The 25,917-nt window shown below is 50.9% G+C and overlaps 7 protein-coding genes and 3 non-coding genes across 10 annotated transcripts, besides 2 other annotated features; 5 read left to right on the plus strand and 5 right to left on the minus strand.

The window, feature by feature from the left end:
* The first annotated feature begins 748 nt into the window (after positions 1–748).
* Positions 749–4,169, plus strand: BO97DRAFT_379679 (dynamin-related GTPase MGM1). The gene is made up of 3 exons (XM_025693172.1): positions 749–1,227; positions 1,297–3,321; positions 3,386–4,169. The coding sequence occupies exons 1-3, from the start codon at positions 930–932 to the stop codon at positions 3,823–3,825; spliced, it is 2,763 nt and encodes a 920-aa protein (XP_025545976.1). The 5' UTR covers positions 749–929; the 3' UTR covers positions 3,826–4,169.
* Positions 4,170–8,563: 4,394 nt separating this feature from the next.
* Positions 8,564–9,307, minus strand: BO97DRAFT_419101 (serine protease; the record flags this gene model as incomplete). Its single annotated transcript, XM_025696546.1, has 1 exon — positions 8,564–9,307. One exon carries the CDS (start codon positions 9,305–9,307, stop codon positions 8,564–8,566), a length of 744 nt encoding a protein of 247 aa, XP_025545977.1.
* A 1,173-nt stretch (positions 9,308–10,480) lies between these two features.
* BO97DRAFT_419102 (F-box protein) lies at positions 10,481–11,824 on the minus strand (the record flags this gene model as incomplete). The annotated part of the gene is made up of 5 exons (XM_025696547.1): positions 10,481–10,503; positions 10,570–10,634; positions 10,687–10,709; positions 10,740–11,372; positions 11,477–11,824. 5 exons carry the CDS (start codon positions 11,822–11,824, stop codon positions 10,481–10,483), a joined length of 1,092 nt encoding a protein of 363 aa, XP_025545978.1.
* An 857-nt stretch (positions 11,825–12,681) lies between these two features.
* Positions 12,682–12,755, minus strand: BO97DRAFT_t292. Its single transcript has one exon. It is a non-coding gene; the product is annotated as a tRNA-Asn (tRNA).
* A 224-nt stretch (positions 12,756–12,979) lies between these two features.
* On the minus strand, positions 12,980–15,219 carry BO97DRAFT_465635 (uncharacterized protein; the record flags this gene model as incomplete). The annotated part of the gene is made up of 2 exons (XM_025699552.1): positions 14,258–15,219; positions 12,980–13,846 (listed from the first exon to the last, which is right to left on the minus strand). The coding sequence occupies exons 1-2, from the start codon at positions 15,089–15,091 to the stop codon at positions 12,980–12,982; spliced, it is 1,701 nt and encodes a 566-aa protein (XP_025545979.1). The 5' UTR covers positions 15,092–15,219.
* Positions 15,220–16,512: 1,293 nt separating this feature from the next.
* Positions 16,513–16,586, plus strand: BO97DRAFT_t287. Its single transcript has one exon. It is a non-coding gene; the product is annotated as a tRNA-Asn (tRNA).
* A 538-nt stretch (positions 16,587–17,124) lies between these two features.
* BO97DRAFT_t288 lies at positions 17,125–17,198 on the plus strand. The gene has a single exon. It is a non-coding gene; the product is annotated as a tRNA-Asn (tRNA).
* A 551-nt stretch (positions 17,199–17,749) lies between these two features.
* Positions 17,750–17,822: a sequence feature (Protein overlapping with rRNA (BO97DRAFT_357910, RAL06826.1) was converted to a misc_feature.).
* Positions 17,823–17,849: 27 nt separating this feature from the next.
* Positions 17,850–18,025: a sequence feature (Protein overlapping with rRNA (BO97DRAFT_357910, RAL06826.1) was converted to a misc_feature.).
* An 872-nt stretch (positions 18,026–18,897) lies between these two features.
* Positions 18,898–20,822, minus strand: BO97DRAFT_419104 (putative efflux pump antibiotic resistance protein; the record flags this gene model as incomplete). Its single annotated transcript, XM_025696548.1, has 5 exons — positions 18,898–19,596; positions 19,670–20,334; positions 20,380–20,393; positions 20,462–20,547; positions 20,610–20,822. 5 exons carry the CDS (start codon positions 20,820–20,822, stop codon positions 18,898–18,900), a joined length of 1,677 nt encoding a protein of 558 aa, XP_025545981.1.
* Positions 20,823–21,006: 184 nt separating this feature from the next.
* On the plus strand, positions 21,007–21,416 carry BO97DRAFT_357911 (uncharacterized protein; the record flags this gene model as incomplete). Its single annotated transcript, XM_025692227.1, has 2 exons — positions 21,007–21,081; positions 21,132–21,416. Coding segments are annotated over 2 exons (360 nt in total), but the record flags the coding sequence as incomplete, so codon positions are not given.
* A 908-nt stretch (positions 21,417–22,324) lies between these two features.
* On the plus strand, positions 22,325–24,644 carry BO97DRAFT_438886 (uncharacterized protein; the record flags this gene model as incomplete). The annotated part of the gene is made up of 7 exons (XM_025697936.1): positions 22,325–22,481; positions 22,590–23,161; positions 23,261–23,671; positions 23,701–23,816; positions 23,882–23,955; positions 23,989–24,068; positions 24,255–24,644. The coding sequence occupies 7 exons, from the start codon at positions 22,325–22,327 to the stop codon at positions 24,642–24,644; spliced, it is 1,800 nt and encodes a 599-aa protein (XP_025545983.1).
* Positions 24,645–25,917: the final 1,273 nt, after the last annotated feature.

Consider the following 25,917-nt stretch of genomic DNA (forward strand, 5'->3'; position numbering starts at 1 on the left):
ATTAGGGGAGTGGGGGTAGAAGAAGGAAGTTATGAATTCGAGAATTGACTGCCTGGAGAGACTTTCGCAGCCTCGATCCGCAGACTTACCAGTCTTAGACGCGAATCGTATGACTGCGTCAGGATGGAGTGGCTGGGTTCGGTCACCAGCTTGCTGAGACGAATCTCATGGCGGCCTTTGTATACCTGATGGGAAGCGGTCAGCGGGCTGCTCTGGAAGATGAAATAGGAGCTAGCTGTATAGGCACTTACTAGAAAGCGACACATTGCAATGCTGTTTAAATGCAGTAACTGGTTAAAGAAGAAAGAAGACTCCTGGCGTCTCCAGTCCTATAAAGCCTCCAGGTGATGTCAGCGTTGGGAGTGGAAATGTATGTAAGTCGGCCTGGCGCGCGGAGTCACAGCTTGTGATCCGACAACGGAGCAGTTTTGCTTCTTCAACCCAGCACACACGCGCAGGACAGCACCGCCTTACTTATACTATCTAGAAATTTCAAACTCGTCTCAGACTCGGTCTCAGTTCGAATTTCGGCCGTCAGATGACAAATCTGGGAGGGTATATTGGGTTATTGTCGAGTGGTATGGCGTCCAGATCCACGTGACTCACACCGTACTTTGTCCGGCGGGCGACGCGGCCAGTGGTGCAGGACTGTCACGTGCCCCATGTGACGGAGGAAAGGCCGGCCGCCGGAAAGGCGGGACGATGACATGATCGAATCTCCCTGAGATCGATCTCCTTCTCTTCCTCGCTTTCCAGCTACTTCTCTGCTTGGCCTTTGTTGCTTCCACTCGCCACTATTCCGCCAAACTTTGCATCCTCCCTACGAGACAAAATTTCAGATAAACCCCGTGGCTTGAGGCCTTGGAGATGAATCACCCTGTCTGAATACCCAGTGATCGAGATCCAGCGTATATGATATTTCGGCCGTCATGAGCGGGAGGATCCTCTCCCACCGTCTTGTTCCGCTCCTGCGGACGGGTCATCTGGCCCGCCATGTTCACAACGCCGCTGCCCGCACGGGAGGCCTGCTTCGCTCCGATGGCAGTGCCGCCCTGCGACGACGTCCCTGGCCTATCGGCGCCAACGCCATCCACAATGTGCCTGCTGTGCGGGCCATCTCCTTCCACCGGATCCTGCCCAAGCTGGCCCTGAAGCTCGTGCGGCTGCCGGCCATGTTCGGCGGGGCCATGGTGGCCGGCTTCGCTTACATCCAGTACCAAGCTGCGCGTGAGTTTAGTTTTTGCTGGGTTTTTCTTAGATTCTTGTTCTGATCTGACTTGTTTGCTGGTTACATAGAGGCCGGAAACTACGCTATCGATATCTTTAAACGCGCGGGGGAAACGGCGGGCGGCGCGGCCTCGAGTTTATTTCAGGAGATTCAAAATGTGGCGGAGCAGACTCAGCGCGGTTGGCAGAAGACGACGGAGGATGTTGACCTGCCGGAGTGGCTGCAGAAGATCCTGAGGTTGAATGAGCCGCAGTCGGATAACGGGGGCTCAGGGGGTGGTGGCGGTGGGAAGGGTCCCAAGGAGAGTCGGGTCGGCGCGGCTGCCGCTGGTGCGGCCACTGGTGGAGCTTTGGGATACGACCAGTCCGACGAGGAGGATCTTCGCGCCGGCCGGCAGATCGCGGAGGACGACCAGATGATGCTGCTCACGCGGAAGATGATTGAGATCAGAAACATCTTGCAGAGCGTTGGCCAGTCGAATACCTTGACCCTGCCGTCGATCGTCGTCATCGGCTCCCAGTCGTCCGGGAAGAGCTCCGTTCTGGAGGCTATTGTCGGGCATGAGTTCCTTCCGAAGGGCTCGAATATGGTCACCCGCCGGCCGATCGAGCTCACCCTTGTCAACACTCCGAATGCACAGGCTGAGTATGGAGAATTTCCCGCGCTGGGCCTTGGCAAGATCACCGACTTCTCGCAAATTCAGCGTACCTTGACCGATTTGAACTTGGCGGTTCCGGAGAGGGACTGTGTCTCCGACGATCCCATCCAGCTCACGATCTACTCGCCCCATGTTCCTGACCTCTCTCTCATCGATCTTCCTGGCTACATCCAGGTTGCTGGACGCGACCAGCCGCCGCAGTTGAAGCAGAGGATCTCGGATCTCTGTGATAAGTACATTCAACCACCAAATGTCATTCTGGCCATCTCAGCAGCCGATGTGGATTTGGCCAACTCCACTGCTTTACGAGCCAGTCGCCGGGTAGATCCTAGGGGTGAACGGACGATTGGAGTCATCACGAAGATGGACCTCGTTGATCCTGATAGGGGCCACAGCATCCTGTCCGACACCAAATACCCTCTTCGCCTGGGCTACGTTGGCGTAGTTAGCCGCATTCCTCAGACGACGGCTCTCTTCTCTAGGGGCAGTGGCAACATCACCGGTGCCATCTTAAAGAACGAGAACGCCTACTTTTCGCAACACCAATCCGAATTCGGGCCGCAATCGGACGTGTCTGTTGGTGTGAACACATTGCGCAACAAGCTGATGCATGTTCTCGAGCAGACGATGGCATCGAGCCTAGCAGGTACTAGGGATGCTATCAGTCAAGAGCTGGAGGAGGCCACCTACGAGTTCAAGGTGCAATACAACGATCGGCCTCTCAGTGCAGAATCATACTTGGCCGAGAGCCTTGACAGCTTCAAGCACTCATTCAAAGCATTTGCCGAGAGCTTTGGCCGGCCTCAAGTCCGCGAAATGCTGAAACGCGAACTCGACCAGAGAGTGATGGATATCCTGGCGCAGAGATACTGGAACAAGCCGATAGAAAACCTCATCGCACCAATGCCGGAGTTAGATCCCCTGAGCGACCTCCCAAAGGCGGATCCCGAGTCGCTATATTGGCATCGCAAGCTTGACGCTTCGACTTCCTCGTTGACCAAGCTGGGGATTGGCAGACTCGCTACGACAGTCGTTGCCAACGCAATCCAAAATCACGTTGACCGGCTATTGGCCGACTCTACGTTTGCCGCTCATCCTTACGCCCAGAAGCAGATTGTTGATGCCTGTAACAGCATTCTGAACGACAGATTCTTCAGTACTAGCGACCAAGTCGAGAACTGCATCAAGCCCTACAAATACGAAATCGAGGTTGAGGATCCTGAGTGGTCGAAGGGCCGGGAGAACGTCAGCAAGGTGCTCAAGGACGAACTCAAGGCCTGCGAGTCTGCATTCAAGCATGTCGAAGACTCCGTCGGAAGACGGAAGCTCAAGGATGTAATGTCATTTGTCGACAAGGTCCGGAAGGGCGAAGTGGTTTTGGAGGGTGATGGCGCTGGCGGTGCTGGTGGATTTAGTGCCGACCTACTTGCCAGAGGTATGCTCTCCGCCTTCTGATTATACGGTGCAATATCGAATCAGTGACTAACTAACAATACCAGGCCGAGAAAGTGCCTTCCTCCGCGACCGTGCCGACATCATCAAGATGCGACTCCTCGCCGTCCGCTCCAAGCAATGTGCCTCGCAGAAGAACAAATACTACTGCCCGGAGGTCTTCCTCGACGTGGTCGCCGACAAGCTCACGTCGACGGCGGTGCTGTTCCTCAACGTGGAGCTCCTTTCGGAGTTTTACTACAACTTCCCGCGCGAGCTCGACATGAGGCTCGGTCGCCACCTCTCGGACGCCGAGGTCGAACGCTTCGCCCGCGAGGACCCGCGAATCCGCAGCCACCTCGACGTGATCCGTCGGAAGGAGCTTCTCGAACTGGCCCTCCAGAAGATCGAGAGCATCCGCCAGCTCGACGGTCGCGGCAAGCGCGGGAACACGGACCGTCCGCTAGGCGCCCGGGAACCGCGGAGCCGGGGCTGGAATCTCTTCTAAGTGTTGGTTGGCGATGTTCTCCAAATAGACTTGTCTTTCGTGATATCCGTGGGGGTCATCTTCCCTCTCCATAATACCTGGGCGTTCTCGCACATTCTCTACCCTTCTCCATGTATTTTCTTTTTAAGCCGTGTCTGGCTAACGGCATGAATCAGGTCCCCTGTATAAACGTGTAGGCTTCAGTGAAACCATCTTAAAGTCCGTGCATTACTCTGAATAAACAGAAGCTAGCATGTTTACCTTGTCGGGGGGCCTCAATCCAGTAGTTGCAGGGTAAACACACACCCCGCGGACCTCACAGCTAGATCACACCCAGCTTTTCTTTTATTCTCATGCTGCCCGCTGTGTTCAGCTTAGGAAATAACCTCCTCCGTAAACCAGAATTCCACCACTTCCACGCCTGCACCAATTTCGGAACCTCTTTGGGATCATCCACTTCTGTCCCTGTGGTGCAAACAACAAATTTTACAGTACTAAAATTTGAGATCTGAAGCTCGCTGAAAGACACCGCGTTGTCGCGATATCGTCAGTATTGTTTGCCGATAACTCGTGCTATTTCGATGGTTTATGTACCCTTTTCGCCGTATGTTTACACATCTGAAGCCCCAGGTCCTCCTTTCTGCCAATAAAATGGACTTCACCCATGTTCGTGTCTCTCAGTTTTCCTAGGCATATTCTCGCAAGAGCAGATATCCAGGTCCTCCCACAGCCCTATCGATCGGACTCCAAGATCATCCGTGTAACGGTTACAGAGTCATCCTGCCTCATAGTACTTGTTCTCCACGTTGTTTAGTATGACAACGTATGCTTATTTCGAACTGCGGGGTATGTATCTGCGTCCAAGTTGACAGGTTCGACACGTTTGTGCCACTACCAGAGAGTTGTACAGTCTAGGTCAGCGATGGAACCGGTCTCAGTCTGGTCTTTTTCTTGCCTGGAGATCTATTATCTGTTCTGATGGTTGGACCAATGACCCGGGTTCTGCTCGGGTTTATCCCTGACTGCAATGCATCGTTGTCTTTCCAAGGTCCTAGTAATACTGGTTTTTATGATCTTGTACCCTGGTTTAGACATAATCTGAAGGATCAGCTCATAGACTATAAGGAGGAGGGGCATAGCCCCTGGTGAATGTAGCAGTATATTCTCTAGTTAAGCCATTCGTTGTATAGTCTGTTCGTTGCTTAAGGATGTGGGCTTTAGGCTGTCTATATGAAAGTAGGTGCCCAGATTAAGCGTATCCTGCCAACTAACCTACGTCTATTAACAAGCCAGCGGAAGTGTTGAATTGTTAGATCGCGAGAATTGGCGAAACATCAAGTTCGTGGTTGTGAGAATAGTATGAGTGGGTATCCTCCCGGGGGAAAAGGCCATGGTGCCGTACGTGGTTTGATCTGTCTGTACAGTGCTGTATGTACATGAAGTCGTGCTTTGAGCGTTGCAGCTGCCGCGAGAGTCGGGGTAGGCCCTATACCTCTTGAGCTTGGAGGATAATGCCGTGAACGAGCAAGATTCCGTGGGATACTACGGTCCCAAGTTTCGAATTTCTGACCCTCGGCTCGGATTTAGAATTTTGGTCGCATAGGGCGTCGAATTGATACACTTAAAGACTCCAATTCATGAAGAAAAGAATAGGCTGAATGGCAGAGGGTATGAGAGTAAAAGGAATTTGGTCTCACCAGTGCACATTGCGCAAGGATAGCGAATCAAAAAGAGCAATCAGGAAGCTTGTGAGAGTATGACAACTTCCAGACGTGCCACAGATCTCTGGGCTCGAGATCGCATAAGCTCCGATTTATTCACACTAGTGCAAAGAACAAGAAAAGCTCGAGTCGAGTAGCTCGACTGGTTAAGGCGAGATCGATGGACCCAGGTCTGTGGAACAATGAACGGTCAGTGATGGCTAGCCCGAGATATCTCTTTCACCATTTCGCCATATATCTATTCTACCATGTCAAATAATTCTTAGAATATCACAACGCATATATTATCTCATCAATAGTGTGAGCGTAGCTAGTGAGTCGCTCTTCATAGCGTAGCACGTTCTGACCAAGCACCAACGAGAATTACTTTGGCATCATAGAAATCTTTCTCCAGCGAAGAATATAGAATGAGCCGCTGTATAAAACGCCACCAAATTCCTCAGGCGCCGAGATTTTATCATCCTGGAACATCGCCCGGGCTCAAAGGCCACTGGCAACTGTCAGGAAGGATGCATTGCTACCGAATGGTAGCCGGATAGTTTTGTCTTCATCAGGTATGCTATCGCGAAGGAGATCAATGTGATCGAGGCCAGGGGCAACGGATCGAGAATCTGGATGACCCCATCTACGAGACTCTCCTTCCTGGCTTTCCCAGCCCCTGTCCCAATCCCTTCAATCTTGCAGATCTGTTCTCAGGGGCCATGTTGGTGGGCGCCGCGAACCTTCCTTCTGGAATCAACGGCTCCGACCATGGGCCCGGTTGATCGCGGACCTGGTTTTCCAACTACGGCAGCCATGTGGACGCGCACGGCTGGGGACTGAAAGTGGCCGCCGCCATATACGGGGATTTGCAAGGCAAGTCCAGCTCGTGTGGCATACGGACACTTTCGGCGGCACTTCCAATGCGACACCCATTGTGACGGTGTTTTGGTGGGTGTCAAGGGGTTTTTGGCTAGTTCTGCAGGAATACCACTTCAGTGTTCATAGGAGCATGAGTCGAAGGGCAAAATGAGGATACACGCTAATCAGATTGTGCCGCTGTGTCCTCACACCACGGAGTAGTTCGGGATCAGCGACCATGTCCTGCCTCATCCCTCATAGTCCCTAGTTCTGTGCGGTGTTCGTCCTGCTTCCCTATCAATCTCAGCAGTTGACCTTGCCTTTCTGCCTAAAGAAGTAAAGTCAGCTGTAATGAAAGCCGGGATTTACTATATACACCCAGTTACACACCCTGTGCAACTTGAGAAACAGCCAGGGGCCAGTATAGTCAGTAGTTATCTAGGCGTTTCAGATCCGCCTAAACGTAACTCCACCGGAGAAATCTTTGATCTTCACTGCCAGCTCTTCATAGCAGAATATGCTTGTGCTATATGACTCGGGATGACGTTTCAAGCCTGGGTATCACGTCTTCTTTCCCTGCCATTGCAAGCAGAGATATATGACAACGTCCTCTGCGCCGAGGATACATGTATATGCTTATTCAAGCTATATAAATGCTGACCGACGGATGTAGTAATATTGATAGGGCTTTATCTTATGCTGCAACGGCCAAGTCATGTTTGCATCTTTTTGGTCTTATTTATTCTTTTCTCTATTCAATGTACACTGCATGTAAGCATCTCTGCGAAAGCGGAATTTTTATCACAGCAAGGGTCCAACACAGAACAATGGTGGCAATATCAGACGCTTACTTACACCGCATGTATAGCTTCAATGAATCCGTGTCGTACATTCTGAATCAACAATGTGAAACCGAGGACAAAGTTGTCATAGACAGGGTGAATGGCTTGCCGGCGGATTAGGGATATAAATAAGAGGCACCCACACTCCGATTCCCGTGCCGTGCAACAAGTTTTTTGAAGCAGCCATCTAACTCCTAAATCACTTTCTACCTTCCCAGAAGAATCTGTATATAGCTTCTCACGCTCTTCGTTATTTTTGTCATAAAACGAAGATCGCAGCCCCCCATCAAGATATAATCCCCGGGACGAACTGGTCATTCAATTGGGACGACGTGGCAGAGTATGTTGAATATATTTCTATCAATTTGATCAGACAAAATACTGTTCTTTCCAAGCAAATGACTAATTCTTCCACCAGACATGAAGGGCCCCTGGCAAATTTCTGGCTCACGCACTTCGCGCATGAGCCCCAGATGCGATCTATAAAACTCAACGACAATCCGGTGAACATCCGGCACACAAATCAACATGACGTTCCGGCGTGTTGGGATATTCCATGCGGGTAGATTTATTGTCTAGAGGATATAGCAACCGGCGTACTGATCTGGCCGGCATTCCAGGCAGGGATGGAGGATCTGGGCCATGGATACCTGGAAGAACCCCGAGTTTAACAAGGATCCCATTGCCGAGTCTGAGGATGTCAACGTTAGATGTAGGGGGCAGCCTGAACATTAGCACCGAAATGGCTGCTGGAAGTCAGCTGAGCTGTTTTGACTCCAGATACCAGATGTGGATGCTTGAGGTTTGTATATGGGGCGAGTTTGATTCTGTCTAGGCCTGGGTATGAGTTTTTTCCTGAATCAGGTTTTCCTCATACCGTGATGCGAATGCAGAGGCTTCTATTTAGTTCTTGAAAAAGTGGAATCCATAGGGCACTATCTACCCGCGATAATGAAATTGCAACCTATCCTAACACTATTATTAATGCAATGGTAGCTTATATTATAACCACTCAACATGTATAATAGCCTGCTATGCTAGGTCACTCTCTGGTAACTGAAGAAGCTGTGCAGTGCGAGCTCCTACCTACCAATTAGCCGTCACTCGGGTCTCCAGAGGAAGAGTTTTCCACCCGTGCGACTTGTACTTCGGCTGGCAACACGTGGTAGCTTGACGCTGCAGAGTCTGTACAGGTAATTGGATTATACGACATATGTACTGATTCCGAGGACCCACTGCTTAAGATACCCCGACAGTGGGCTCTCAGCCCTACGCCATACCAAGGTACTATATTCATGCACTCTGGAAGTGTACCCTGCTTGCATCCGCCCTTTACCGCCGTTACCAAGGAATTTTTCATAGCCCAGTAGTCTGTGTAATAAGATTCCGCAGGTAAGCCATGTTGGAGTGAACCTCAGGATACCCCCTCCCAGCACAACCATGCCCCCAGGAAACAATCCCAATCAGAATTTTATCCGCAACGACAGGACCACCACTATCACCATTGCAGGCGCTCTTCCCGCTATCGATAGCCCCCGCGCAGAACATACTATCAGTGATGTGGCCCAGGCCTCGGTAATCCGCTCTACACTCCTCCATACTGACCACAGACACATTTACCGCCCGGAGCTTAGGTGACGAGGCGCCCCCTTCGCTTATAGAGCCCCAACACGAGACAACGGCTTCTCTACCATTGGAAATCAAGTTTGACCCGGGCTCAGGGAGGCCCACGGGCTGGATTCCAGGCCCATAGGTCAGACTCTCGGCAAGGGTCAAGATGGCGATATCGTTGTCCAGTCTTGGTGCGTAGTAGTTGGGATGGATGGTAATGCTGGAGATGTTCACGACTGTTCCGCCGGAGTCGCAGAGGGAGGAATTGGCGCGGATGTTCAGCTCGCTGGCGCGAGCGCTGGAGACGCAGTGGGCGGCTGTCACAACGTGGTTGCGGCTGATGATACTGCCGCCGCAGTTGCGATAGCCGCCGTAGAGGAGGGCGATCTGGTAGGGGTAGTCTTCGATTGAGACCTTTGAGCCGCCGACAATGAGCGGCTTCAGTTCAGCGGCGGCGAAAGCGAAGAAGATGGCGAGGAAATACTTCATTTTTTGAGATTTTGAGGTATGTCAAGGATCTGTAGCGACTGATCAGAGTGAGGGTTTTTGAATGGAATGTGTCTTCTCCTCTTTAATTCTGGATTGCACCTCTGATCCATGGATAGCGGTTGCATCTCAATCTATAGTACGGAGTAGTGTGCCTCTTGACGCTAAATGGGTGTGGCATTGTGTGACTGTGAAGCAGAACTGACCCTTCGGCCCCTGGTATTGTACAATCCTACGCTCGTCTGATTGGGCAGTGATCTAGAACCGGTGACAATATCCAAACTTACCGCAAGTCATTTGCTCTGATAATCTCCAATCAATCGGAATCTTGCCGTGCCGGGTGACTTGTAGTCGTACAGTACACCCTGGTTTGATATTTTTGAAGTCCCAACAAGCTTTCCCCTGGTCGTTACACTCGTGATACGCACTCCCGTCGGGGAGGAATATCACGGTGGATGATCCGGCTCAGCGATGAGGTCGCTCTACTAGTGAAACTTCGATGGTAGACGACGCACACTCTTCTCCGTGTTGTTTGGGCTCATTAAACTCGATGGATGCAATGCTATTGGTCTGATTGAGACAAAGGAAGCCAAAACGTGTGTAAAGAAGAGGGCCGCGATCAGGCTCGCTCGCTCCCTAACTCTACGCTCTAGGATTAGTGTTGAGGTCATTACTGGCGGTCTTGGAGGCAATGATGAACCAAAGAGATATACATGCATGAAACTCTACCAGTCCGCACGACAAGCTGAAGTTAAAGTCTGAGGGACCGATGACCGGCTTTGAACCCGCTCTCGGGTTAGTCCTTCTAGTTTCCATGGCATCCGTCGTTCGGCCGACTGAGATCCGCGCGATGCCCTTGCCGCCGTGACTGGCCGCTATCTGTAGGGAGGCTCACGCCTGCTAAACTTATTGAGCAAAATTCGTGATGGTGGCACTCATGGTGGAGATCCGCCGATACTGTGGTATCATGTACCTTTTGTGCACATACCTCGAATTACGATGCCAAGTACCAGGAATAAAAGGTATAGAAGAGAAAAGTAGCGAGCTAGAAGACAAGGAGCGCCAAGGAATGTAAAAAGTTAGAGCATTTTTTCTTATTATACGGCGCATCAGCCTGAAGCATACTATGCTCATATTAGTTAAAGTATATTTGGGGCCGTCGACAGGTCTGCGTATTTATGGTTTAGATCTGAGTTTTACTATTGATATTGACCAGAATAATTACTTGTCTTAAAGCATATCCCATTCAGTAATTCGCTACTTACTTAGCAAGAGGAAGGTGGTCGGGTCGTTCAAGCCAAACTGACCGCGCATGATAGAGAAATCGAAGCTGGAAAGAGGAATGCAGGAGACAATTTAGGGCTAAGTTCGCCATATCTTACAAATCAGCACCATACCTCATAGTCTAGTCCTATCAAAACGGATCGCAGCTCACCACGTCACTGCGCGTCCACGCTGTCGAGCCGTCTAGCCGGACCCAGTCTGAGCTTTGGTAGACATGATAGCCACTTTCACCTGCTAACTCGCGCCCATAAAGCCCTCGACTAGCCAAAACCACGTCATTGTTGTGGTAATTGACCACCTGTGTCACAGCCGGACAGAGCGCCCAGAGTTGCTCCGGATAGCTTTCCTTTACGAGTTTGGAGTCGATCAGGAGTGTGACACTCTCCAAGCGACTCCCGTACAGCCTGAGGACAGCCTTCAGATCTTTCGAGAATCGATGATAGGCCCAGTTGGCTTCGAACCGTTTGAGAGGAGGCGGGCGGGTCAGTTGCGCCAGGTGTCGGAGAATCTCTCCGGTATCCCCGTATCTGCGGGTGCCGGTGCGGGAGAGCAAACGAAAGTCTTCGAGTTGCGGGCATTGTCTAGGATGATAGTCGTCAGCTGCCTCACCATAAGTTCGGCCTCGGACAGCACTGGCGGCCAGACAATCAGCTGGGTGAGCTTGTTCCAGTGGGCAGGTGTAGTCAAAGCAATACGAGGGTAATAATTCTTCAGACTGTATTCCGGCCGGGGTTTCAAAATATACGAGGCTATGCGGTCGCATCTGTGGCAGCTCCAATCGATCCTGGACACGTCCCGCCAGTGACTGCACGGCTCGCAAAGGGTCAGTGATTCGAGCTCCGTCGTGGGATTGTCGATCATGAAGCGAACCAGAGCGAACAAGCTCACGGCCAGATTATGGGGGCTATCGGGGATCGTCAGATAATAGCGGAGGCTTGAGGGGAATTGGAGAACCAGCCGTCGACAGCTCTGGAGGGCCTTGTACTCCTTTGCCCGGACTCGGTGCTGCGGCTCCCCTGAATTGAATGGGCGCAAGTATACACTTTTGTCCGGGCTGTTCCTGAACTTGATTTGTAGGGGCAATAGGCGGTCGTACAGCCAGACGTCGGTGACCTCGAGATTTGTTCTTTTCGACACTTGTCTCAAGACGCCAAGGGACTTCCTATCAAGCAGCTCGGCTATCTGCCTGAAGAGCTCCGACGGGAGGTCCTCGAGGGTGCGAGCAGATGACTTCATGATGCTATTCATACTGTTACACAATGCTCGACTAACCTGAATTGCGTATGGTGATTGCTGCAGCTTTCTGCGGCGTAATATGAGTTTTTATAGCTCGAGAAGCAGTCCCGGGGCGAATAGCTAAAGCACAACAAAAGACTTGTTCAGACTCCCCGGCAGGTAAGTTCCGGCTTCTGACAAGATTGTTGACGGACCAGGGATGGGGGCGGAACTTTTCAATTCGAGTTCCGGGATAAAATGGCTTCATATATCGAAGTTCCACTAGATTATGCAATTTAGTTCGAATATCATGTACAGCCTCATGAGATCGCCTCACCCTAAAGCACCGTGTGGCAGGGAGGTAGGAGAGTGTATGTAAGTAGACCTACTAATGTTTTGGTTGGTAGCTCCACCACCTATCAAGCGCCCATCCTGCGTGAGAACATAGCGGGTCGCATCTCAGTCATCCATGATCCATGATGCATAATGCGCGGTGGACGTGTTCAGGGACTTCCGAGTAAAGCTAGGACATCGTCTCCCTCTTCTCCATCCTCCGCTTCGGGCCGCCAACTTCTAAACCAAGCATCAACGACGCCTTCCGAGGTCAGAAAGGACTAGAAGAAGTCAAATGAGTCCAGTCGTTTGCCGCTGGATGGGATGTTTTAGTCTATTGTAAAATGCCAGAAGCGTGAACGGATCATGATTATGTGAATTGAATGATTCATAGATGAGCGTTGGCCAATTAGTTGTTCGTTCCTGGGATAGGCACGCCCTATATAGGTTGGTCAGGCATGGTTTATTTACGTATTATGGTAAGTGATAGGTAGGTACGCTGGATAGCCACGTCAAGGTGACAAAAAATGGACAATAAAAGTAAGCGTCCAGGGAGAGGCTCGAACTCTCAACCTCACGATTAACAGTCGTACGCGCTAACCAATTGCGCCACCCAGACAACTTCTGTAGGAAATCTAAAGATACATCAGAATATGTTTGTTGACCAATATAATTATGTCCGCTATCATCACGCACCCTCTGCTTAATAGTCAACTTTGTCTAAGATATATGTACAATTATTGCTAAAGATCTGTCGAATTTTTGAGTTATGTAGTACTCTAATGAATTTGCATACCAATGATAATTGAAATCGACAAGCGCGCTGTCCTCTTTATGCACAATCTAAAATTTACCATTCGTTCCGATGTCCAGAGCGGTTCGCCCATTATGCTGGCTTCTCAGCGTGCGGTGGCTCTGCAGGTTATGAAGGTTGCGCTTGGCCCAGCGTTTGACTTCCCCGTCGTCCATCCCATCCGCCTGCTCCAGGATAGGATACGTTTCTTCGGAAACCACCTGAGACACCGTTTGCCAGTAGTTGCCAATGATCGAGCTGTTTGTGTTTCTCATATATTGGATAGTGATGATGGTGACGATGACGAGATGAGTTGCGATGAGCGCCGTACCGATAATGAAACCGGTCCATTGCGACGGGATGGACGAGGAGACGGAGAACGCCGTCGAAGCTGCGGCCATGTTGGCCATTTTCACCAGTTGTTCGTAGTATGCCATCTGGAAAAGCCTCGCGAACACGGCCTGCACCGCCAGGGCTGGGCTGGCGGTCGCGTTGAGCGTATCTTGGAATATCTCCACGTGGGTTGTCTCTGCGCTTCCGCTATAGAACCCCGTGCCGTCGTTGGCAAGTAGCACGCCGGGGCTGAAGGTATAATTGGTATTAGACATTAACACGGTTGGCAGGCTGACGTCGATTGCCATGAAGAATGCAGGCAGGTCATCGTCCCCCGAGTTGGAGTCCTTCAGTGGAAGAACGTCCCCCCACTGCGATCTGGGTTCGAGGGTGAGGACCCCCCGGCGGGTGAAACTCTCCCGTGTTCGCGATGCGCCAAGCTGGCGTCGGGAGGCTCCGGTGTCATAGCTCTTAGTGTGGCGGTCCCAGCTTATTGTCGGCTCCGGGTTGTCTGACGAACTGTTCATCCCAACTACGATGGTTTGAACCGCCATATTAATCAGACAGGCCGAAGCTCGCAACGTCTTCTTATCGGATCCATAGGTCACCATTGCCCAGGGGCCATCGTTGGCGACTACCCGCGCAGCGACATTTTCCGATCCGGCGCGAATGATCGAGGCCATGGAGACTATGTCGAGAACCATGAACATTACTGATGCGTTCCGATAACCAGCCGGTTGGATCAGCGGGTGTTCTGCGAGGACCGTCCAGTCACGTTGTTGGGTGGCAATACATATGCTGGTCTGTCCAACCGTGTCGTTTGTCCAAACAAGAGGCGTAGGTAGTTTGCATGTAAAGTTGGCAGGTGCATGTGTATCTTCGTTCAGAGTCAATGGGTAGGACAGGTTATGCATGGGAATCTGTCCGGAAAGGCGTACATAGTCCTGGTCGGTCACGTCGAGGCGCAGCTGGGTCAGAGGCGGAGGTGCGCAAACGACCCGATGATCCATGACTGGTGCAGGTCCACGGTACCTGCGTAGCTTTGTTCGTTGTGTCTCTTCACCGAAAGGGAGGAGGGCTCGGAAGGTGTGTCCAGTATCATGAAAGTTTGATTCTTCTTTGAAATCTTCCGACAGCTCGGCGAATGTCCAGCTCGCCGCGGGGCGCATTGTCCACCACCCGCTGGCAATAGAATACTCGGTATCGAGAAGACTGACGTTTGTGGAATTGTTATTTTGGGTGAAAATGCCATTTGCGAAGTCTGACAGGTAAATGGTTGAGAGAAACTGGGATGCTGCGGTCACCAACACCTCGGCGATGATAAGTGTAGAGATGAGAGGCGGCAAATGAGGCCGAAAGTTGGTCGCTGTGAACAGGCTGCTGGGAGCCACCTTGACTGCTCGCAGTATGGAGTACAATGGCCCCTGGAGGAGAGGGATGCCTTTGGTCTCTAAGACAATTCCCGCGACCATTGCTGTGGCAAGACCAGCCTGGAAAGCCATCACGGTCCGGATGGCGGTGGTGCATATCGTGACCAGTCGAGTAGCCCAGTCTGCATTGACAATGCGGAACCAGTAAACCTCGGGATCTCCCCCATGAATCGCTTTTATTGATTCCCACCAGAAAAGAACCAGGAAGGTAACTGCGAGTAGTAGAAAAGGTGGCCCAAGGAAAATTGTCAGAACGCCGGTGGTGTCGACCCTTTGGCACAAACTCCTTTGCTTGCGCTTGGGACGTGCATTCTGTGACTCGTCGTCGCATTCCATATTTGCATTGGGTGTATGCCTTGGGACATGGTCCCTTGTGTCACTAGGCGCGTAGAACGACATATTGCAAACCAGCCTAGGTTCTGGGTGAGATGACAGTGCTGCACTGGGTTCTAATTAGGGCTGGCCACCCTTGTATCACCCGGGAGCTTATTGCCGCGACAGGTGCGATCGTCTTTCCGCTGTTTTTGGTGAACCAGCCAGTTCCAAGAGTCAAGAAGAGAGAAACAGGCTGAGATAGACAAGGTCATGGCTTATCCTGCCTATATAACAATTTGAGGAGAATATGACTCTTCGATAGCGCGAATTCGTGGGGCGAGGAGGGATTGAGCTGATTGTTCATCAATTAGCCGCCCGACTGCGCCAAGAACTTCTTTAGCGCCGGCCATTGATCCAGCCTATCCAAGTCAAATGGAGGATGCATCCCGAACCTACTCTGCTTCATTAGGCGCGCTTGGGTTCTATTTCGGGCTGAGAGGGCCCGAGCTCACCAAGGGTCTCTTGTGTTTCGGATCCAGATCTTATGCCGTATGTAGAGCTTAGGCTTTGCCATTACGCCTGCAAGGCCGGTTCTCTGGCAACGCAGGTGGGGCTTTTACATATTGGTACTTTACTGGGGAGAAGACTTGCTCAAGAGGTCAAGATGTGAATAGAATAGGATGCAACGTTGCAATGGGTCGGGGACATAGGAGGCTCCGTGTTTGCGTCGGGGTCGAGGGAGGGCACAGTCCCTGCAGCAGGCTATGACATCACGTGGCTGCAGTTACATGGCATTCGGTTAAGGTACTTCTGAGTGTGCATATACCTACGTGTCTTTGCGGGAATTGATGTAGATGCTGATATTGGCATGCGGCTGTGTGGGGTGCTGCAGCCGAGGGTATGGAAGGCAATGTGATTACCGAGGCTTCCTAAATTTCCATACAATTATCACCTTCGAGTCATGTTCATGTATCATCGACAGCCTGTGTCTGTATTTCATATTTGAGCGAGCAGAATTGAGTGCGTATCTTCTTGGACACATCTTTGACCCTTAAATGATTCTCCGTCGGATGGGGATGACGCCTATTGGAGCAAGCTCCTTGACGAACAGAAGGGGTGTGAAGAAACTGCCACTCTTGCAATGAGTTCAGGGGGGTCACCCTTCTTGACTAGGTAGTATAGTCGGCTTATGAAGAGCCCCGCCCGGAGCCTTTGTATTGACGGTCTGGTTTATCGAAAATCATGGTGAGGTGCTCATGAAATATATTATGGGAGGCATTTTGACAAAGTCGATCCTAAAGTACTACGCAAAAGCTCGCATACACCTTGCACCGCGAATATAGATCAATATGCTCATGATCAGAGTAACTCACACCCAAATTACAGATCCCCATAGTTTCTTTGTTGAGTCTGCATCATGAGTCCTGGAAGGGACTACACATATCACTGCCTCATTTATTCTTTTAGGTCATTATTAGACTTTTTTTCGGCAGCTCAGCAAGTACGTCTTGGTGGCGCAATTGGTTAGCGCGTACGACTGTTAATCGTGAGGTTGAGAGTTCGATCCTCTCCTAGGACGTTGCTTTTTGACTCGAAGTCAATTTTTATGGGGGTGAGTGGGGTTGGGTTGGAGATCCGGTTTCAGCAGCTAAGCTCAGTTGTGCATGCCCGCATGCCCGAGTTGAGTATGTCGAGGACTCGACTCAAAAATTACGATCAGAGCTGCCGCCTGGAAGCGACGGGACCATAAACCACCACCCAAAGTCCCCTGGATTCGACTCTTGAGAGTAGTGACAGCAGAGGATCAGCAGATCTGACCCGTCGCACGGAATCTGGGACACGTCCCTACTGCCATATCACAGAGCATATCACCTTACCCTTTCTCTCTCTCTCGGCATCTCCCAAATGCTGACGCAAACGAGACAAATGGTCCAGTGAACGCGGGCAAAAACCAAACCGATTAGCAAAAGAATGGCCGGAAGAAGTAGTATGCGAGCTGAGACTAAGCTAGCTTCAGCCACCAGCTTGAACTTGTGCTGATATTTGAGCTGTTTATAACTCACTGCTAGTGCTGAAAAATAACATAAAGCACCCAAAATTAGGCTTTGCATAGGCACGTCTTGGTGGCGCAATTGGTTAGCGCGTACGACTGTTAATCGTGAGGTTGAGAGTTCGATCCTCTCCTAGGACGGCATTGTTTTTGCCAACGTAGCTCAGCTACTCATGAATTGATTTTATCCTTTTTGGCCTATAAGTGAGCGTGATAATCACCGCCCCCATATTCCATCTATATAAGGTATTTGACGCAGCCCCGAGAATGGTAGCGGTCGAGACGCGTCTGCTACCCTGAACTGGGAGAGAAGACACATCATTGTACTCAGGGTTGAGCCGTACTTAGGGCTAATCTCTGACTCCCGTCGACCACCACGCCGGATCATCCTGCAGCTACCGTGGGACTGGCGACTTTCCCCCCCATGCCACGGCCTTCTTGGACCTTGTCCTGAGTTGTTAACACACACTATTCTCCCTTGGTTCTTGACTCAAATAGTAGCCTAACTTGTCATACTTGATAGTACTTGACACCCCCTCAATATATCCCCCAATTACCTGATCTCTTTGGTGCGCAAGCAGCTGTTGGCTGATTTACTAGGTAACAGCGACAAGAAAAGTTTCCAGTACAACTTTTCCAGTGCTGATAGTGCGTCTAGCAGCCCTATATAAACCTTGCCTCTTTTCAAAAGAGCACATACGACCACAGGGTGTGGAAAACAGGGCTTCCCGTCCGCTCAGCCGTACTTAAGCCACACGCCGGGAGGTTAGTAGTTGGGTGGGTGACCACCAGCGAATCCCTTCTGTTGTATGTTTTTTTCCTCTTTTCATCGTCCTTTTGTTCGCTTCGTTTTATTTTCTTGCTGGATTCCCCACATCCCGCCCTCAAATGTCGTTCGTGGTCGGATGTTCCCTTCTATCACCAGGCCACTCCCTATCATACCACAACCCGCCGTTGCGATGCCATAGTCAGAATACGGTGAGACCAAAGAATTGCCCGCGACGCAGGTGCCCCAAACGAACCCTTCCAGCAACCATCGCGTTATGGTGTTGTCTCCGGGTTATCATCCACGTCACTGATCACGGAATATAATTCGAATGTGGATCCGCGCAGCTGTGGCGGATGTAACCTAAGACGATCGAGCTGAGCATCCACGCAATAGTCGTACTATAATGAAAAGGGGCAGAGGGGCTGCGGGCGAAGAAACGATACTCCACCTGAACCTGTTCATGACATTCTTGCAGCCACACCTGAATGGATTCCATGTGAAGTTGAGATCCAGATACCAAAGATGTAATGCCCCGTAGAGTATTCGTTCCTACTGGATGTCTGTCAAAAACTGATCATTGGCGGGATTTCTTACCATATCAGGATTCTGTGAAACGCCCAAATACGCGCTTAGGCGAAGTATATAGATCAGTAACGACGGAGAATGGCGTCCGAGGGCAAGTTGGACGGTTAGATGGGTAACAGGCTCTATTAATTGCCTTCCGACGCGATCTGCATGTGCTAGACCACTAAATGGCGGGGACCGATCACTGCAGATCTCGTTCATCAGAGTTTCTGATACCACAAGGTCAACATAGGGCAAGAGGAGGCTTATTCTCCCGGAGCCCGGGACAACTTGAATAAAGTCGTCTCGCGAGGTGCATGAACAATTTAACACTAGTTATTGTGGACATCAATAGTCTCTATGCTCGACCCCTCGTCACCTGTATGATCTCTGTTTAAATCGCGCAACGTTTAATGAGGGGGTTACGCATGTAGTAAAACTTGCGCTATCCTTACCCCGGATACACTGTATCTGACAGGATCTGAAACACTTCAAGCGAGCGATCGGCTAAATCGATAACTTGACAGTTATTTTTAGCCAGCCGGCCATTGCGGTGTCGCTTTCATCTGTCTGGTTGCTGTCCTTCTGTATTAATACGCTTGAGCTCGATGCCAAGGGTGCTGATAATAGCCATACAGCAAAGCCCCAAGCGATGTAAAAGATATCCACCAGCGCTTTGTTGTAAGCAGCCAAGACTTGTCCACGATGAGCTCCCGAAACGCTATCCACCAGGCCAACAGCACCATTATTCAGTATTGTACTCCTGTCTAGGTGCGGCAACACAGTGTCCAGATAGCTGACCAGCCTCGTGAGAAAAACGTTTTGTGCAACAGAGAGGACGATGATGCCGCCGAGGATCTGTACAGAGTTCAAAAATATCAGGGCAGCCGACACTGCGGGGCCCTGCAGTACGTTCTGTACGGCCAGGAAAGGGGGTTGGAAGCTGAGGCCGATGCCCAGACCGTAGATGATCTGATAGGAAATCCACTTCCCAGCCGGTGAGTCTGGTCGGAAGGTGGTCATAAGGCCCGTGCCGATCATGCTCAGAGCGCCCCCAAGCATCAAGACTGGACTGTAGTATCCGATATAGGTCGTGATCGGCCCACCTAGCAGGGCGGCTATCGACATAGTCAAAGCTAGGGGCAGGTACATAAGACCTGAGCTCAACGCGCTTGCCCCTCGTACGGCTTGGAAGTACAAGGGTAGCTACTTTTAAATTAATTCTATTCCATGTCGTCGTAGACCACGCCAGAGGTAAGAAGATAGATTTGTGACATACATAGAACGAAATAGCCCATAATGCAGAGAAGTTGCAAAATGCCGTCAGGCTGGCGAAGGCGACCGTTCGTTGCCGTAGCATTTTCAGAGACACCATGGCATTATCTCCGGCTCTATGCTCAACGAGCAGGAAACAGACCAACATTACGCCCGTGATGGTGAGCAGGAGGATGATTCGCCAGTCAGACCAAGGATAGACCATGCCGGCCCATTGTAAGCCTAAAACCAAGCACGTAGTCATCAGTAGTTCGATGACCAGACCGACCCAGTCGATAAGTGCTAGTGTTTCTTTATTACCAAGTCCCGAGTGGTCGGGCTGACGGAGATGGCCGATGCTGAAGTAGATCATCACAATAATGGCGACTCCGATGGGGATGAGGATGTAAAAGCTGATTCTCCATGTGGTGGAGTTGGCTTTGGCCCCACTAACCAAAGGGCCAAAGGCCAGCGCGGTGCACTCCAGGCCGCCGGAAATACCGGAAAACATAGGCCGACGTTCAAGTGAGGTGGTATTTGCGATGATGATGCTGACACCCGAGTCAATGCCCGCCGCGCCCAGTCCGCTCAATGCGCGACCTATAATAAACAACGTCGATGATGGTGCAGCTGCCGTCAAGGTTGAGCCGATGCTAAAGATGGTGAACGCTGCCATGTACAGCGTTCTCACTAAATAAAAAGTATACAATCGTCCTTAGATCAACGTTGGCGCACAGAGGGTGAGCAAGCTTTTAAAGAGCACCAGTAAGTCAGCAACATCCAGAATAATCTCAAATAGATGTCTTGTTTGCCATACTATGCTGTTTGGTACCAGCCAAGCTCGTTCAGAGCGTGAAATTGATCTGTAATAAGCGGAGTCAAGGTTCCTATACAGCTGCTGTCCTTTGAGATTGAAGCGTATCAGCATGTAATCATCTTGCACAAGTCCGTAGGCAGTGACTTACATAGCCAACGAAGAAATTACCCAAGAAAAGGCAGGCAAGAAGAAGAACAAATCGAATTCCTTTGAGCTCGTGAGCGCTTCCAGCTGGTTCACTGGCTTTAGGCTGGATCTTTCCTGAGTCTCTGGCCGCTTCGTGGGAGGAGATCGACGATAAGCCAGTTTGACCATTGTCATTCCGCTCCCCCGAGGTGCGAGCAGTCGACGCAGGCGCCATAGGTTTATTTTAGCGGAGCTTTATCGAGTTCAGGCCGCGGAGAAACAGAGTTCCAGGGAATGAACCAAGTCATCGAGGAAGCTGGTCGAATGTTGTGGATCAGCGAAGCGGAAGGACATACATAAAGGGGGGGGAGGATGAAGGCTCAAGACTATCGGAGTAAGCGGTACTCCGACTCAGTGCAGAATTCGAGGTCACCGAGGTCAAGATGACTGTTACGGGGCAGCTGCTGTTTGGGAAAGATTTTTTGTCATGTTTCGTGTCTTCTGATAGCCATGATCTGCAGCTGAAGATGATGCTACCACGCAGGCTATCCACCATATGCACCATGATGCGCTTCCACACTATCCAGTAAATGCCGACTGCCTAGAATCCTCAGCGGGCTGCTTGGTGCAAGGATTGTATAGCAAGAACCGCCTGATCAGCCTGCAGGAGCCTCCGGAATATAGTGCGAGTATTATAGGGGAGCTACTGGATCCCCGCCGCGGAGTAGTCCTCACCCACGAGACATTTTACGACGGCAGAATTCCGGTCGACCAACCCCACGACGGAGAGATGATCGCTGCGAGATTGCTCTCTCTCATCTCAATTTGAGTTTTAGCAGACATTGATTGGAATATCCTCATCTGGTATTTCCCTGGGCGCCTCGCGTACTCTTTTCAGCTTTTATCGGATATCACATAAACCTGGGACTGATCCAAGCTAGTAGTATGTTCTTATTATCTTCTTTAAGAAGACGTCTGGCGGCACTGATAGCTTTTCGCCAAGGATGTTTGACGAGTCTCATCTCGTGCCTCCTTAAGAAAAGGTATGAGTGCCGTACCGCCTGTGCCAGTGGGTGTTTTCGTCAATTTCCCTGCACTCATTTTCTTGCTCGTTTTTTGGGTGCTGGGATCCAATGGTACAACAACACTTGGTTGATATGTTTCCACAGCCGCAGCTACGACCGGATAGCTCCGGGATTTCTGTAAAATAATGTAGCGGCTCACCATTTTCTTGTGAGAGTTCAGAAAGTTGATTATGGCAGTGATACATTCATCGTAGGGTAGGAAAACGCCAACTGATTATGCTGGAGGTTCGTTTCGACAGAAGGGCGTATGTTCGACACTATTACGAAATCTCGTAGAAAGCGCCAGTGTTCTCGTGGCATATAACGACGCATATCTGCAATGAAGTTTGGCTCCTCGCTCTTGTCAGCAGAAGAGCTCAAAACTTCAGGCGGTCTGGGTCGGTTCGAGTCTGAGATGCTGCCCAGCTTTCCATGAGAGGCTCTGGTTGGCCAGTGGCTTATGCCCAGCGCAATATCAAGAAATTGGATTAAATTCGACTGGGCATTCGACCCCTTGATCCTGCAGAAGAGAGACATTGGAGAGACATCGGAGTATGGAGTTCGGAGTACTAGGCAGGATCGGGCTTAGCACCCACACCACTACCACCTCCCCCTCGAGATAAGCCAACCTTACCATATACATACTTCCATATCGATTTCATCGCACCTCAACATGACCGACAGAATTCGTCGTAATGGCTTGCCTTCGTCTTGTGAGCCGTGTCGACGCTCTAAGCTTCGCTGCAATCATGCAAGGCCGTATTTTACGCGTTGCGTGCGTCGCAACATCTCACAACAGTGCTATTATCACCCATCGCCTATGACACGAGGTAGAGACCCCTCTATCGATCAGTTGCCGTAAGATCGCCCCTTTCCTTATTTTCTTCTCCCAACCCCCGTGTCATATACATGATTGATAAACCTTCTACCCCACAGAGCACCCCAGAGCGCGAGCCAAGTTGATTTCGCCACCGTCCCGTTGGTGAGCGTGCACGCTCCAACGGCTACGAGCCCGCCAGCGGAGACCTTGCCTGCAGACGTGCATGACCGAGGCCCAGGGCTGGTGACCATGCATAATCCGTTGATGCCGTTCGCAGACTCCAATTCCACGCCATTTCACCGCGCATTCGCATATCTGACCCGGACAAGCGTGATCGCACCCAAAAATGCATACCCATTCACTCCCACATTAATTTCTGAAGGCGTAGAGGTTCTACGCTCCTTCCTTGACTTCACCTCCGAATACCAGGAAATGGGCGGCAATCAGTACGAGAACGATCCAGGCGACCTATGTGGTTCACTGCTGTTCAAGGCAGCGTGGGGAGCCGTGCAGAGTACCCTCTGTGGGCTAGGGGCTAGACCCTCTTTGGACCAACTTACCAGCACCTTCCTATCAATCTTTCAACAGACTGCGCGTCCGCTGGATTTGCCGACGTCGGCGGAAAAGGACACCATCGAGCTGGCTCTGTCGGGTCCATACCTGCGCTGGGAGACTATTGGCATGTGCTGTGTCCGCATTGGACTGTCCAGCGCAAGCATGCGGGCCGCCAACCGTCTAGAGTCCAGCAATGACTCCAGAAGGTCTAGCAGCAGCTTCGATCGCTAAAAGACGATGCTGATGGCCTTCCACATCAGCATCCAGACACGATTATTCTGTGATCAAGCTGACCAAACGAATGATTTAACGCCATGGCTATTGACATCTGTCTTAACGCTCGCAACGTGGTGTTTTGGAGATGACTCCGCCCGCGCTTGGGGTCTAATGGGCGACCTAGCGTCAACGGTCACTGCTTTGGGCTACCATAATGGATTTCTATGCAGCAGAGAATCGGAACCTCAATATCTGCGAGAGCTGCGCAAAAGAGTCATCGCCCTTGCGCATGAACGAGACAAGGAGTTAGCCACCTTTGTTGGTCGGCCGCCCAGGCTGAGTCAAAGGTACTGTACCGTCGACCTGCCACTCGACTTGTCCGATGCGATTCTTACGGGGCCCGCGGAACAGTTGAGACTGCTAAGGCTGGTCTAGATGCGAACGGCTGGAGCAGAGAGGGTCCGGTTCATCCGGTTTCTCGTCTTCGAGCAATAGTGCTACTGAGTATGATCCGCGAAGAAGTGTTGGAGCTGTCGCTCGGCCCACTAGTACCCAACATCACTCAAAAGGCAAGGTAATTTTTGAATACTAGATTATCGCATACTCCAAGACATAGCACACTTGCTGAGATGTTCCTAGACGAACCCTATCGAAATTGACATCGACATGGGAATCGATACCTCACAAGCCAGATGAACAACTAATGTCTAATGGTCTGCTGCCGAGTGCTATCTGGGGAGCGATAGGTCCTCGTCTTGAAGATCTGTACTCGAAGTTTCTTCTTTATAAATTACTGATCAGCCAGCACAAGGGCAATTGTGATAAGGTGATCCAGACTTCGCACGAAATCCTTCATCTTGCGCTATCACTACTTAAGAGGACTGATATAATAGTGACTCCAAACTTAGAAGCAACGGTGTATTTTCACATCAGTTTTTCTTTCCCCCTTATAAATGAAACGAGGTTGCTAAGGATATGGAAGCTTTAATCCAAGACTAATCTCTACACATAGATGGTCTTTTACGCCATGCCGTGTGCGAGCGTCCTGATCCTCGAACTATATCGACAAAGTGGCAAGCCTAATCAGCCCGCAACCCTGGACAACTCCGACATAATCCAAGATATTGGTGCTCTTATCTCATGCTGTGATTTATTGGTAATATCTGGACAGAGTAACTACCAGATCTGCAAGCAGGCGCAGATGGTCTTCTCGCAGTGCCTCGACCAGATCTTGAATACCCCTGCTGATGCTTCTCAAGGCTCTGGGGGGCACATCAGTGAGCCAGAAGTCCAGGAGCCATCGTATTCTTTGGGGCTGATGGATTTCGGGTTGACAGAACTGTATCCGCAAGACCCGGAGTGGTCTACATGGCTGGAGTACTTTGAGCTGCAGGAGACGTGATGGCGGTATATTTGGGGGTAACTGTTGGGAAAGAGAGAATTAGAAGAACAAGAGATATCAGGTAAGTATGTAATGAACTATACTCAACTCCTAGATTGAATCTCATGCATGCCTGAGCTGACGATAGCTCTCTCTGATGGGGAAAGCGCAAGAGCGGGAAGCGAGACCGAAGGAGCCGACGGCGCGAAAGAGTGCACAGCGCACTACATCACAGTGAATTGATAGAGACGATACCCTAGAAAAGATATTGATTATCTTGCTCAGTTCCAAGAGTCAGCGTTGATCGGGTTCAGTAATATGATAATATGGTTCGTACGATACACGGTACAGTACATATAAGGCACAAGGCCTGAAAACGGGGAATAAAGAGTTCACATTTCTAACATTTGCTATGCTACGTCGACAAAGCTTTTTTCCCTCCGACCTACCTACAAGGTGCTGTTCCCGCAAGCAAAAGCTTTTGTTCAAACTATTTTTCCTGCTGGACACTGTTTCCACAACACGTAAAAGCAACAGTGAAGCTCTTCATCACAACCAGTCCTCCGCTCTTCCAGAAAGTGACTGAGGAGTCGGTCCGCGTCACCTTCTGCGACCAGAGAACAGACAACATCCACACGCCGCTGACAAGCTCTCGACCAGTCGATATCCGGGTCTGTGAAGGGGAGTAAGTGACGTCGAGACTGATGGACGTCTGGCTTGGCCAAGCCATGTCCAGTCCGAGGTACATGCTGACCCGGAATACGGCCGCCATTGCTCCCCATTCCTCCAGGCGAGGTTGCGCTGCCCGCATCGTCGCGTTTCCGGAGCGAGCCGCCGCCTCCTCGCGTCCGATGCCACTTGAGGAATGCGTCCTTCGCTCGGCAGAGATGCTATATGCGGAGACCTGCTATGGGGATGCGGCAACCATGGACCGAGCGACCCGACAGCAGCAGCACCAGATTGGAAAGAGGCGCCCGAAGAGCGCTCTGCTGCTCCGGGCTGGAATTCTTATTCTGATCAACGTGGACTACCTCCTGGAGCAAGGCTACCAGATACGCATCCTGGCGCAACGCACGGCGGGGGCAACGCGCGGATCATCGTCTGCAGGACGAAGTACATTGGGCGCAAGATCATCTGCACGTACAGTGAATGTAAATTGAGGCAGCAAAAAGAAATTCGAATGCCAATGCCAGGCTAGAGCTGGAAGAGACAAAAATGTAACAAGCGTCCAGGGAGAGGCTCGAACTCTCAACCTCACGATTAACAGTCGTACGCGCTAACCAATTGCGCCACC

This window comes from Aspergillus homomorphus (assembly GCF_003184865.1).
Source record: "Aspergillus homomorphus CBS 101889 unplaced genomic scaffold BO97scaffold_85, whole genome shotgun sequence".
Classification (NCBI taxonomy): domain Eukaryota; kingdom Fungi; phylum Ascomycota; class Eurotiomycetes; order Eurotiales; family Aspergillaceae; genus Aspergillus; species Aspergillus homomorphus.

Coding starts and splice junctions, on each gene's coding strand:
- BO97DRAFT_379679 (XM_025693172.1), top strand. CDS start 930: ATGAGCGGGAGGATCCTCTCCCACCGTCTTGTTCCGCTCCTGCGGACG. Junction 1,228..1,296: donor CATCCAGTACCAAGCTGCGC/GTGAGTTTAGTT, acceptor CTGGTTACATAG/AGGCCGGAAACTACGCTATC. Junction 3,322..3,385: donor TGCCGACCTACTTGCCAGAG/GTATGCTCTCCG, acceptor TAACAATACCAG/GCCGAGAAAGTGCCTTCCTC.